Here is a 14,552-nt window from a genome sequence, read left to right as displayed (position 1 = left end):
ACACAAAACTTTATTGTTAGGATATTTTAGTAAACGTGTATAATTTGCTATAGTGGACCTCCTACAGTATCTAAAAACAAACAAACAAAAAACCTAAAACAAAACAGAACAAAACCATTATTCAAAATAACAAAACAATAACATTAAACATATTTTAGTAAAACTGCTGAATTTGCTATAGTGGACATTATACTTTAGATAGATTATATACTTAAAAAGGTAGAATTGTGACCATGTTTCATTGAAAATGTAATTAAATGTATAATGTATAATTTATGTGCGATTTTAAGGTGATATAGGCAAAAAAGAAATTGCATTAGGTCAGTTTTATAATATTAAACTGAACTGAATCAACTGATTTCATCTGAAGAGTGACTGTTTATATTGTCATTTCAGGTCTGCTTTACAGCATAATTGAATTTTGTTTGCATTATTGAATCACTATTTTCCTGTTTATCACTGTAAGGCTGCTTTGAAACAATCTGTATTGTGCAAAGCCCTATATAATTACAGGTGACTTGACCATGGATTAACTGATATCTTACAAGGTATCTCATAAGCAGACCTACGATTAAACCCATCACTATCAACATGTCATTGCATGTTGGTGCCATCATAGAGCATTTCACAAATAATCCTAGTTAACCTCATTAGCTGAAACAAGGGGTAATAAAGTATACTGCATAACCAAAGCATTCATTCTGATTTGATTAATGCAAAAGGGAGGAGACAGGTGCCAAGATTAGCCACAGAATAGCAGTCTTAAGAATTTGGCTGCAAAGGTAAATTCCTGCAGAAAAAGGTCTCAGGCACTTTCGAAGAAACATGAAGAATGGGAACGAACAAGGAGGAATGCACAAATCTATTGAAGGAGATTGAACTAACCTCTGATATTGCCTTGGAAACAGATCAGTATTATTGACACTGATAGACTGGATGCCTTTCACTTTAATGAATTAGATATGCAACAGATCAAGATATCAATTGGATTCAGTCTGAAGAATGTCTGACATCATCCAGAGCTCGTGGCAGCCCTGGACAAAGTCCAACACCACTCAGTGATTAACCACTGCTTCCTATCGAACAGCTTTATCACATCAAATTGAGCTGGCCTTTCTGTGCACTTCCAAAATCAGTTTGACCCAAGTCTTGACTCTCACGCACCATTCCTTGTTTGCATACTATTTATGTGTGTAAAGAATGAACAAGAGGGTATGTGGCTAAAGACACAGATATATGACATTTTAGCCTGACCCAGAAACACATTTTTAATTACATGCACTAAATGAAAAAGGTCATTTTTTTCAGTTTCTGCTTTCTAATGACATGATTACTATGTTTCTGCTCTAAATATTTGTCAATATATAATTATTTAATACAGTGTATGTTATAAAAAAATTTCAGGCATTGTAATGACAGAATTAGGAGATTTATCCAAACTTAATTAAAATAAATTCAAAATTTAAATTCAAAATTAAATAAAGGCAAATAAATATGCATGAGAGATATAAGTTGTACTGCATCTTTCAACCCACTGATATGCATTTATATGGTTTTTGTATATTTAAAAAAAAAAGAGATATCATTGGTTTGCATTTGCATTCATGTTGTCTTTGTATAGTAAGAAGAAAAAGTTTATTGGTTTGCGTATGCTACGTGCCAGTGGAGGCTACAGCAATCTGTCACACAAATTAAAGAGAAGAAATTATGTTTATTATTGGAATTTTGTAATAAGAATGACATAATTCGAAACTGAGAGTTACACACAAACAGTTTTTTTTTGTTTATAATTGCATTTCTCCACAAATAAGGAGAATTATGCAAATTGCATAATTTTTTAAAATATACTATTATAATATTTATTACTTTTTTGGATTAGCTTTTATTTTTATAAATTTAATTTGAGCAATTTGGTTAAATGCTTTTGTGATTTTTATTAGTTTGTTAAAAATATTTCTATTTAGCTTTATTTTTTTATTTCCATTTTAGTTTTAATCAATGTAGTACTTCAGTTGTCTTTTTCACTCAGTTATATTTTATTTCAACTTTTTTTCAACTAACAAAAATAAATGTTAATAGTTTTACTTTTAGTTAACAACAACAACAACCCCACAAACGACTCGGTGGCTTCCAATTCAAAATGATCACATCACATATGGTCTAAGAACACAATGAACTGAAAAGTATGTACCTAGTGCATATTACGGTGAATTGGGACACAGCATGGGGCAAAGTGTTCCAAGCAAAACTGATCTCCTGCCAGCTGTAACAGCCAGTTTAATGTATACTGAAACCGGTTTGACTGCAAAGTAGGTCAAAAGGGCAAATGCAGGGCATTTCTGGTTAATTAAGATAGCACAGACAGAGAAACGGACGGATGGATGGATATGTCAGCTGTGTGCTCTGAAGTGTTAACCCTAATGGTTCCTCTTACACCTGTCAATGGAACACAACACCTGTTGCACACTGGTGCAGCCGCCATATAACACGTGCTAATGGGAAAGGATGAGCGTGTGTGCGTCTAGTTAAACACGGTCATGTGCTTCATTGCACACCGATACTTGCGCAAACCTAAACCACCAGCTGGTGTAATACTCATTAACACAGAACACTTTCACTGACATGAGCAGGTATAAATGTTTATAACACAGTTAGGCACTTTTTACAAACCTTTTAGTAGGAAGCGAAGGTGTAAAAAAACAACTGATAACAGGCGACCAATCAAAAGAGTCATGTTCGTAGGTGGTACTTGTTGTGGTAACACCCTGAGTTTGAGTCAAGAGCAGACAATACAAGACCTGGTAACACTTTATTTTAAGGTGTCTTTGTTACACGTTACATGTACTTACTATTATAATAACATTAAATTATGCATAATTACATGCAGGTAACCCGAAGCCAAACTCTAATCCTAACCATATCGTAAGTACATGTAGTTAATTAATATTACTCAGTACTTAAATGTATAATTAGAACACCTTAATTAAAATAAAGTGTAACCCAAGACCTAGACCAAGACTAGACCATCCTAAACCAGACTAAAGACTCGGTCTCAACAAGGACAATAACTATAATGATAACTGTAACTATACAGTGTTAACAGTAATTTTAATTCTGTGAGAATTAAAAAAATAAGGTTTTAAGGTTTCATGTTTGAAGAAGTTTAAAGCTTTTTAAGTTTGACAAATTATTTTAGTTGCAACAGGCTGCGAGTCCCTATGCAGTTTATTTTTGTTGGATATACAGCAGCATTATTTTAATGTCACTGATATACTATTATAGTTTTTTTAATGTCAATGTGTTTGTCTCTTTTCCAAAAACAGATAGAAAATCTATTCTATAATAATATATTTTTAGATATAATATATCTAAAAAAAACATCTAATTACAAAAAAAAAATATATATAGCACAGACTGTGTTGATTGTGGGTTTGGACGGGTTGGGGTGGGGTTAGTCAAGATCTGAATCCAGCAGTCTATCCACAGCCATGATGTCATCACATTACAGAGTCCAACACCTCAGTATTGACCCCGCTTGGTTAACGTCTCATAGCATAACATTTAAAAGCATGTAAGGTTAAGAGTTGTGGCAGTACAGTGCGGCCTGCAGGGAGAAACTTAAAATAAACTTAATTGCATATAGTCTCTTAAAACCCAAAGTAGTGTTGTACAGTGGCCCAAAAAAGTATTTGGACACTTAAGCCACATTCACTCAAAGGGGATTTAAAAAAAGAATTCTAAGGCACCACAGGTGAACAGAAAAAAAAAATGTCTTCCCTAGTTGATTAATCACAGTACATTAGGACAGTTGTTTTGTATTAACAAAAGCACAAAGTTTTGTTGATATGGTGAGCATACACAAATAAAAGTAGACCCTTTACAGATTCAAGTGATGTATTACTTTTATGTGTCCAATCAAAACTGACAGAGCTTTTTAAGTTCTTTTCTCTGTCATCTGGAAAATATGAAAGTGGCCTTTGCCTTTGTATTGCTATGAACTCCATATTCTCACTATATCATACTATAGATTTTTTAGTCCCATTAATATTAAGTGGCCTTAACTATGTACTTACATTTGAATTAATCATTTGGTACAATGCACTTATTGTGTATATACATGTTTTTACATTGTACTTATAATTAAAAAAATACCTGCATGTAATTACATCTGTAAATAATTTATGTAAATACATTTATAGTTACAACACTGTTGACCCATCCCTTACACCTTAACCCATCCTTAAACCTACCCATACCACAAAACCTGTCCCTAACCTTACCCATATTCCACCTCAATAGCAGCAAAAATGTTTTGCAATACAATATGACCACAACAAGTACATTTGAACGGGAACCAGATAAATCCTCTGCACAACCTGACTTTGTTGCAGCCTGGAATTAAACTGCTGGTTTCGTCTGGCCAGAGGAGAATGATGGAGTTTTGGTTCCTTCAACACACTATTTTCCTGTTTAATACTGTAAAGCTGCTTTGACACAATCTGTATTGTAAAAAAAATGTTGTGTGTGTGTGTGTATATATGTATATGTATATATATATATGCATGTATGTATGCATGCATGTATGCATGTATGTATATACAGTGGGTACGGAAAGTATTCAGACCCCCTTAAATTTTTCACTCTTTGTTATATTGCAGCCATTTGCTAAAATCATTTAAGTTAATTTTTTTTCCTCATTAATGTACACACAGCACCCCATATTGACAGAAAAACACAGAATTGTTGACATTTTTGCAGATGTATTAAAAAAGAAAAACTGAAATATCACATGGTCCTAAGTATTCAGACCCTTTGCTCAGTATTTAGTAGAAGCACCCTTTTGATCTAATACAGCCATGAGTCTTTTTGGGAAAGATGCAACAAGTTTTTCACACCTGGATTTGGGGATCCTCTGCCATTCCTCCTTGCAGATCCTCTCCAGGTCTGTCAGGTTGGATGGTAAACGTTCGTGGACAGCCATTTTTAGGTCTCTCTCTGAGCTCTTCAGGCGGTTCCTTTGACCTCATGATTCTCATTTGTTCTGACATGCACTGTGAGCTGTAAGGTCTTGTATAGACAGGTGTGTGGCTTTCCTAATCAAGTTCAATCAGTATAATCAAACACAGCTGGACTCGAATGAAGGTGTAGAACCATCTCAAGGCTGATCAGAAGAAATGGACAGCCCCTGAGTTAAATATATGAGTGTCACAGCAAAGGGTCTGAATACTTAGGACCATGTGATATTTCAGTTTTTCTTTTTTAATAAATCTGCAAAAATGTCAACAATTCTGTGTTTTTCTGTCAATATGGGGTGCTGTGTGTAAATTAATGAGGAAAAAAATTTAACTTAAATTATTTTAGCAAATGGCTGCAATATAACAAAGAGTGAAAAATTTAAGGGGGTCTGAATACTTTCCGTACCCACTGTATATGTATGTATGAATGTATTGTATATTCATGCATTTAAATTTATGCATTTAGCAGACACTTTTATCCAAAGCGACATACAGTGCATTCAGGCTATACATTTTTTATCAGTATGTGTGTTCCCTGGGAATTGAACGCTAATGCAATGCTCTACCACTGAGCCACAGGAACATTAAATAAAATATAAAGTATAAAAATAAAAAATCACATCAGAATTTTATTACACTTTATTTTAAGGTGTCCTTGTTACACGTTACATTTATTTACTATTATAATAACAATTAATTATGCATAATTACATGCAAGTAACCCTAAACCAAACCCTAACCATAATAAGTACATGTAGTTAATTAATATTACTCAATACTTAAATGCATAATGACACTGTAACATGGACATGTTAACATAGTGTAACAAAAAAAAAAACTTTTTTGATGTAAGTACATAGTTAAGGCCTCTTAATATAAAGTGGGACCTTTTTTTTGTCTAAGAGTTCAATAAATCGTACGATTTCAAAAAATGAAATTTTCTGACTATTATTTAACATTTCAGGCTTTTCCGGGTAAAATGTGCGTATTACACCACTGCGCTTCAGTGCTTGAATACTTTTTGCAACCAATTTATGTAGAAAAAGCAAGCGCTTTTGAAACCTACTCAGACTGAACCTGCACCACACAAAAAATGTTTCCAGTTCAGATGATGTGTTGCAGGTTTAGATGCTGTGCGATAACCAAAATGGGTTTCCGTCCCTCCCACAGATGTGATCTGGGCTAAAAATAGTAATTTATATTCATAACCCATTTCACAGTACTCCACACCACATTGTCGCACTTGTACTTCACTTGACTTTGCTTTTCGCTAGCTGAAAGCCTCGAGCTGAATGCGAGGCATGTGAGGGGCGTCTTGGCTACGGGCACCACGGGGAGAGTCCCTTTAAGTCCCTTTAGTACCATGTGATGCACTCAAAATATTCCACCAGATGAGAGACCATGTGGCCCCCAGCAACTCTCACACAATGAGTTCACTGTAGTCTTCTCACATCCTAATGGTCTTTATCTGTCACCCTGCACTTCTGCTAGGCCTTACTATTCTGTCTGCTTCCATTTCAGAACTGGTACAAACTTCTATTAATAGTCTGAGAGTAATACTGCTTTTTTTCTCCACTGTTTTTCAGTGTTCTGCTAAATTTAGTTGACGAACGAGCACTGGCAGGCATTTTGTCGGCAATTAAATGATGGCGTGACTGCCCATTGGGCCAGTGACATGAAAGCACCATTGTCTGAGAGAATGCCTTCGACTTTCTCCCCATTGGTCAACTTCTCCGCTGGGTGGCCGCAAAATTTCTAAAAGAGGCTGAGAGGTAAAAAACTGTGAGACAGACAAGTCTGTGAACTTTTAAGTGTGTATTTTAATGCAGTTAAAAAAAAATGATTTAAAGAGAAGACAGAGCTGTTTCTGATTACAGACTGACGCAGAGTCATATCAGGCCTCTGTGGTGGTGAACGAAAAAGCCCCTGTGTATATAATGAAATGACTGTATGTATATTTCACTGCATGTGAATCAGTATGTGGCAATGAAATGGTCTATAGTTTGCTTCCCTGGGCCTGCTAGTGGAGATCTCCATTCACATGGGAAGGAAAAACTTTTTTTTTTTTCTCAGTGTGAGCTGTCCTCTCCTCTCCTCTGGCAAACAGCAGCGCCTGCAGATCAACATTTGAGAAATCTAGACAGATAATTTTTCAGTATATATACTCATTATCACTGGAGTGTCTTTGTTTCACATAATTAACGATTAAAAATGATAAACCCCTCCCCATCACCAGACGAGTATTTGAATATGGTCTTGTGGCCAGAATTCAGTATCAGTCCCGGAACACTGAGTGTGGAAGTCAAATCCTTGCTTGTCACAGTTTGTAGGATGTGTGCGGCACATTTCAGGACAGCAGGGTTTGTACCTGCTGTGGGGTTCTGTGCAGTACAGACTCTGCATCTTTATAGGCATTTGTAGGGTTGGTGACACCTTTGTACACCTCTCCATATGCACGACACACCAGCTCTGTGGACTGTTTGAATATCTGCTCCCTGTGAGAAAGAGAGAGAATTATTCTGAATACTTTGTTAAATTTTCACATTCAATTTGAGTTCATTTATATTAGTTACAGATCAAATGACAGTACTCATGTCACACTGTTGATATCTTTGTAATTAAATAAAATGGACAACACCATGAATTTATTGTAGCTGACTACACTTTCATGCATCATGTTAGACAGACACAAGAGTTTCCCAAATAATACAATGAGTAGCTGTTGAAACCTTTTTACCATACATGATTAGTAAATAAACCGGTCAAGGCTAACTTGACAACTATATTTTTCATTTTGTGACTGAGCAAACTAAGTGAATCAAAACAACTTCACAGATAAATGACTCTAGGAACACTTCGGTAGCCATAACTTGGTGCTGTTTTGGTTTTTGAGGGTACTTCCGTTGATCTGGGTTCTTGGAAACACATCACACATGAATCGCCTAATTGAAAACTACATAAACTGGTCCAAATATTGCTGGATGAGTGAGCAAAGACAGTAGTGCCACACAAAACACTGATCTGGGTTCAGTGCAGGACTACTGTAACACTGCCCTCTACAGATGCACTTCTGCTAGTACAGCTACACATATGTATATACTGCAGTCTTAATGGTAAATAAGCAATTAACATGCATGCAAACCTTTATCTCATACATAAATAGGCCTCATATCAAATTAAGGCTTGGCTTTAAATTTACTCCAAAACAAAAAAAAAAAAGTGTAATTTACTCACTCTCAAGTTGTACCAAACACGTCACATTTTCCATTGAAACACAAAATAAAAAAAGTGACGTGACATGTGGCCAAGTATGGTGACCCATACTAGGAATTAGTTCTCTGCATTTAACCCATCCAAAGTGCACACACACAGCAGTGAACACACACACACACACCGTGAACACACACAGAGGGCAGAGGGCAGACATTTTTTGCTGGAGCAGTTGGGGGTTCGGTGCCTTGCTCAAGGGCACCTCAGTCGTGGTATTGAAGGTGGGAGAAGGTGGGGGGTACATTCACTCACAAGACCTTTGGGTTACGAGTCCGACTCTCTAACCATTAGGCCACGACTTCCCCAAAATGTTGTTCTCTTCCATGTGATATATGCTTCTAAATGTATTTCATATATCTTCATTTTACACACCGGCCACTTTATAAGATACATCCCATTTTGTCTTTAGAACTGCCTTAATGCTTCATGCTATAGATTAAGCAAGGTGCTGGAAACATTTCTCAGCGATTTTAGTCCATATTAACATGATAGCATCACGCAGTTGCAGCAGATTTGTCGGCTGGACATCCACGATGCAAATCCCTAGTTCCACCACATCCTAAAGGTGCTCTATTGGATTGAGATCTGGTGACTGTATAGTATAGCGAACTCATTGTCATGTTCAAGAAGCCAGTTGAGATTATTTTAGATTTGAGACATGGTGTGTTATCCTGCTGGAAGTAGCCATCACAAGATGGGTCAGGAGGTGGAGTCAGAATTTGGTTATAAAGGGATGGACATGGTCAGCAACAATATCTTTCATGTTGTTTACGCCAAATGTTGACCCTACCATCCAAATGTCTCAACAGAAATCGAGACTCATCAGTCCAGGCAACCTTTTTCCAATCCTCTTCTGTCCAATTTTGGTGAGCCTGAGCGAACTATAGTCTCAGTTACCTGTTCTTAGTTAACAGGAGTGTGGTCTTCTGTTGATGCAGCCCATCTGCTTCAAGGTTCAACGTGTTGTCCGTTAAGAGATGCTCTTCTGCATAGCTCGGTTGTAACGAAGGGTTATTTGAGCTACTGTTGCTCTTCTATAAGCTCAACCAGTCTGGCCATTCTGCTCTCACATCAACAAGCCATTTTTGCCCATATATCAGCAGTTTCTGAAATCTTCAGACCAGCCCACCTGGCACCAACGATGCCACACTCAAAGTCACTTAAATCACCTTTCTTCTCCATTCTGATGCTCACTTTGAGCATTAGTCAGCAGTTGAACAAGTGTACCTAAAAAGTGAGTGTATATTGCTATATTTCTTCAGAAGCCATCTGGGTTTGTACAAGAAATAGATTATTATCAGTGAATGATAGTCGTCGTTACTCACTGATAATCTTTCATTCTAGAGAGCTGTTAATCAGTGAGGAACTCGATCAAGATAAATCTAATAACAGGATCAGTCAGATCCACAAATCATTCAGAAGAGTTTTGTGAATTGGATCCAACAAATCACTATAATGCCCGACCCAAAAGAACAATTCCTATATGAATCAGACATGAAAACATGGGCAGATGTCAAGATTTTCAGCAAAAACTACTTCATGAAGTTTTGAAAGACACAAGCCTGATTAAATAATGGCAGAATTTTCTATTGCTTATAGAAGAGCAACTCTTCAACCAAATTTAATGAAATGTACAGAACAAAATTATGTGTGTGCTAACGGATCCATCTCTATTTATTTTGTCTTTGTATCTCATGCAGAGTTCAGTCACGTGTGGCGTGTTTATGTGTGGGAGAGATAGCTAGAAAGAGAGAGAGAAATGGACCAGGAGCTAATTAGTTGTGCCAAGCCTGTGCACAAGTCCATCTCCATTAATAGAGAACATTAACCTGAGGGACAGTGAGTGCTCCTCAAGCCTGTTACATTTCCCAGTAACAATGTGACTCAGTGTGCGCGCCACTCTACCGCTCAAATAGCAACATCACACTGATGTGCTGATGCTAAAAGCACCAACTACAAGGAAGAGGGGGAAACAAGAACCATGACAAATGCACGAGAAACCTCTCTTGCTCATCACCACTTCGTTAATGTGATGACGGCCGGATCGATTTTATGGACCAAAGCATTGTTTAGGTTGGATGTGACCGAGTAGTAAGAAATCATGTAGCTAAATGGTAGCTAGTAAACAAATGCATGTGACAAAAAATTGAGACAAGAACTGAAATGTTGTTCAGTAAAATTGTACATGAGGATTGAAAATGTGATGTGTACTTTTACAAAAAATACAACATTTTAAAGGGGCAATATTCTATGCTAGCAATAGACTGAAATTGCCAGTTCCACTTAAGATGAACTTACAATTTTAGTGTAAAATACCAATAAATATTTTCATTGTTAATTTACACTACCATTCAAAAGTTTGGGGTTGGTAAAGATTTTTAAATGTTTCTGAAGTAAGTGTCTTATAGCAAGGCAGCATTTATTTGATCACAAATACAGTTAAATGTAACAATATTGTATTAAATATTATTACAATTGTACTGTTTCCTATTTTAATTTATTATAAAATCAAATTTATTCCAGCAATGGCAAAGCGGAATTGTTAGTAGCCATTACTTCAGTGTCACGTGATCCTTCATAAATAATTCTAATAATCTGATTTCGTACTCAAAAAAACATTCTGAAAATAGTATGTTGAAAACAGTTTTGCTTAATATATTTTGTAGAAAAACCTTTCGAGATTCTTTGATGAATAGAACGTTCAAAAAGCACAGCATTTATCTGACCAGTCTTTTTACAACATCATTAACGTCTTTACTGTCACTTTTGATCAATTTAATACTAAATAAAAGAATGCATTTCTAAAAAAATTCTTATTGACTCTAAACTTTTGAACTGTAGTGCATGTAGAAATATTATTGTAAAGTGTTACCATGAGGTTTTCATTAATGATTTTCAGACTTCGAATTAAACACGTCATTTAGCAGAAGCTTTTATCCAAAGTGACTTACAAATGAGGACATTGGAAGCAATCCAAATCAACAAAAGAGCAATGAAATGCAAGTGCTATGACAAGTCTCAGTTAGCCTAACGCAGTACACGTAGCAAGTTTTTTATTTATTTACTTATAATCTATATGTAAATCGCACTGCTATGATGGATATCTACAGTATTATGCACATTTATTTTTATCAATTTTATATCTTAATATCCCCAATCCTACTTTATTTTTATTGTATGGAGGACAACAGCTTAGAGATTCTGCATCTACTTTTGAGTTCCACAGAAGAAAGAAAGTTATACAGGCATGGATTGACATGGCAGTGATTACATTTGGATTTTCTTTCCATTTTCCATTTTCTGTGAACTTTCCATTTTCCATCATTCTTGAGCTTTTTGTTTATAAAAGGGGGAAAGTGTGTAATTGTAAAATTGTTTTGAAACAAAATGCTTCATGTTCTTTGCAACTGGCTGTATTATAGACAGAATGTGTGCTAAATGTGAGCTGACTCCTACTTGATAGCAGCACTGAGCAGGAAGTTGAGTTGCGGCATCACAAGTGTATCAGGAGAGGCCAAATAACGGTCAAACTGGACCTGTGAGTACAACAGACAAAACAAGAATGCAAAGAAAAGACTTGATAAAACTATAAGTACTATTCGGAAGGGATTTGTTTTGTTGATTTACAATTTTTAACAAAAGATGTCTGGGATTTAATCTAAAAATTAATGTGAAATAAGATTTCAATACGATTTCACCTTTCCTAGAAATGTGGTAAAAAGGTCTGAAACCACAATGACCTAAAATCAGTTAGCTGAAAAACACTAGGTAATTTGTTTCGCAGGTTGTGTGAGGAAAACACAGACATTTTCAATTCAGACCAGATTAAAAATAAATAAATAAAAATCACAAAATACATCTGAAAACATGAATTCATCTGACCTTCTGAAGAAAAAGTAGTCCTGTTCAAAAGAATTTAATAAAGAAATAGGTCTCACCATGGCTGTTTTTAAGGATGTGCTGTCCATTCCAGGGAGGTTGGTCAAGGGACCCTAGGACGGAGAACACAGCAAACCATTAGTGAAGAATACACAACTACTTTTCTTCAGCTCCGTGAACTGAGACAGCCTGCGGCACAGACATAACACAAACAAAGAAGAGAAGAATAGGTGCAACAGCTTGAAAACACACAAAGTGAGAGATTTTACATTTTAACCAAATTCTTGGCTGCTATGTGAAGAAAAAATTAAGAGGAGAGGAAAAAGAACAACAAAAAAGCTGTAAGAAGTATAGAACGTTTCCCAAAGATCCACTTGACCATCTACTGTACAGTGTGCAACGGTTCAACACTGAGGATACAACACATCCTTGTGCTACATTATGAATTGACTTGACACATTTTGTAATGCAGCAATTATTAACTCTCTAATGGCGCTATTTTTGCTAGCGAAATCTGCCAATATTCACTAATGTGACCATGCCTTTACTTGGTGGTAGAACTGTTCGATATGATTAGCATTAATCATAAATTGTACTACTTATTATTCATTGTTGTCTTTGGTCTAGGAACGTTCAATATATTGGAACAATATTGGGCCATATAATAAAACAATTTATTGTATTGTTTTAGGGTTTTATGTTTTATTTAGACAAAATAGTAATGAACATATATCATATATAATCTTGGCCATTTATTAGTTAACAGTCATAACATTAAAATAATGATCAACTTTGTATATTAATAGAATATAAATATAAAATAATTACTTTTTACTTTTAAAATATTGCTTTTTCCACCACTTAATAACCGCAATAAACTATGACGGGACATTTATTACACTGATTTTTACTACAATTAAGTTTTAGACACTTTGAAGTGCTGTAACGCACAACCTCTCGTGAACTCCGGGTGCTTTATTATAAAAATAATAATTCTGATTATGGGTTTAGGAACTTCACATTGTGCCTAACATGCTACTGCAACAGTTTAATGCACAGAGGACAAAGATTCATTGTGAGTGTCAAACATCAACAGGATCTTCATTTAGTGTTCAATGGTCCATTTAATGTACACACAATTTGGAGGGTCATAACGTTTTTAAAACGATGCCATCAACATAACACACAAAGTTGGCTTTTGAGGGCCAGATTCATGAATCATGTCTGTTGTGGCCAGCATGAGCCATATAAAGCGAGACATGCTGTAATTAACAGCATGAGTGGACAGAGAAGACATTAATGCAGTAGGCGAGTCAGTTGTGCCCTGTGCTGTGGACAGCAGGTGTCCAAAGACGCTTAGTCACATGCCAGCCTTTTACGGGGGTGTGTGATGAGGACAGGCGTGGAAATGCCCAGACTGCACTCCTCTGCCAAGACCCACACAAACCTGTGCTTACTTTCAATGCTTCTGCGTTCTCGCCTGTCTTCTGTAATATAACACCTTGCTTAAAGTGCCTGTACATGTCCAAAAGAGTCACAAAGTTCACTGGAAACTTTTTCACCTGACAATTACTCAGTTGAACTCGAAAGACAAAGCTGGGTTGTAAACTCGAACACCCATAAAAGAGAGTATGTTTCACAAGCCATAGGAACAACATAAAACAGTAACAATTCAAGTCATGATGAAAGTAGTCCATTTTTAGTAACAATTTAGTAGTTGCTTTAAGTGATTTATTAAAGCGAATGGGCTCATTTGTACCAGTTCATTAGCAGAAGAATCATTCATTTGAGAATCTGACTAGACTGGTCTCACTGTGTTTCTGATTCACTAAAATAAATGTCTAAGAGTGAAAATGAGTTCTAAGTGTCGTTCATTTGAGAATTTGGACTACATTGGTGGCACTTTATGTTTGACTCATTAAAAATAACTGCCTCATTCGTGCCACTACCTACACTGGTTGAGCAGTATATTTCTGAATCACTAAAAAAGATTGGATCATAAGAGTCATTTATTTTGGGAATCAGTATGTATTAGATTGGCTCAAACAAACAGATTCAGAATCATTCACTCAGATTACACTGGCTCCACTGTTTCGCTAAAATGAAAAATCAGACTACTTAAGTTCCACTGTATGTTTCTGATTCATTAAAAAAAAAAAAAATCTGCTCATGAGAGCCATTCATTGTTCTTAGAAATGGCAAGTAACCTATTCCAATAATCTTTGTTTTATTTACAACAAAAATCAATTTTAACACTGTATAATACGTCATACAATTTTAGAGAGATGCTGAATGCCCTGAACATCAGCTGTGCGAAGCCAAATCATTAATGAACAACAACAAAACAAAAATAAATAATTTGCTCGTCTAATCTGTAAATGCACAGGC

The 14,552-nt window shown here is 35.8% G+C and overlaps 1 protein-coding gene across 2 annotated transcripts in view; it reads right to left on the bottom strand.

The window, feature by feature from the left end:
- Window positions 1-6,817: 6,817 nt before the first annotated feature.
- Window positions 6,818-14,552, bottom strand: part of cog6 (component of oligomeric golgi complex 6) — a 60,508-nt gene continuing 52,773 nt past the window's right edge. Inside the window, exons 17-20 of one of the 2 annotated variants that reach the window (XM_016283190.1) lie at window positions 12,224-12,277; window positions 11,742-11,821; window positions 7,384-7,510; window positions 6,818-7,128 (exon numbers count right to left, since the gene is read on the bottom strand). In XM_016283190.1, the coding sequence (XP_016138676.1) occupies window positions 7,036-7,128; window positions 7,384-7,510; window positions 11,742-11,821; window positions 12,224-12,277 (354 nt within the window). In that variant the 3' untranslated portion in view covers window positions 6,818-7,035. Of the gene's footprint in view, window positions 7,511-11,741; window positions 11,822-12,223; window positions 12,278-14,552 lie in introns of both variants that reach the window. The other variant, XM_016283191.1, reaches the window with a different exon arrangement.

This window comes from Sinocyclocheilus grahami, unplaced genomic scaffold (genome assembly GCF_001515645.1).
Source record: "Sinocyclocheilus grahami isolate Dianchi unplaced genomic scaffold, SAMN03320097.WGS_v1.1 scaffold171.1, whole genome shotgun sequence".
NCBI classification, from domain to species: Eukaryota; Metazoa; Chordata; class Actinopteri; order Cypriniformes; family Cyprinidae; genus Sinocyclocheilus; species Sinocyclocheilus grahami.
The sequence above is the reverse complement of the archived record's forward strand: the minus strand, read 5'-3'. Positions and strand labels throughout refer to the sequence as shown.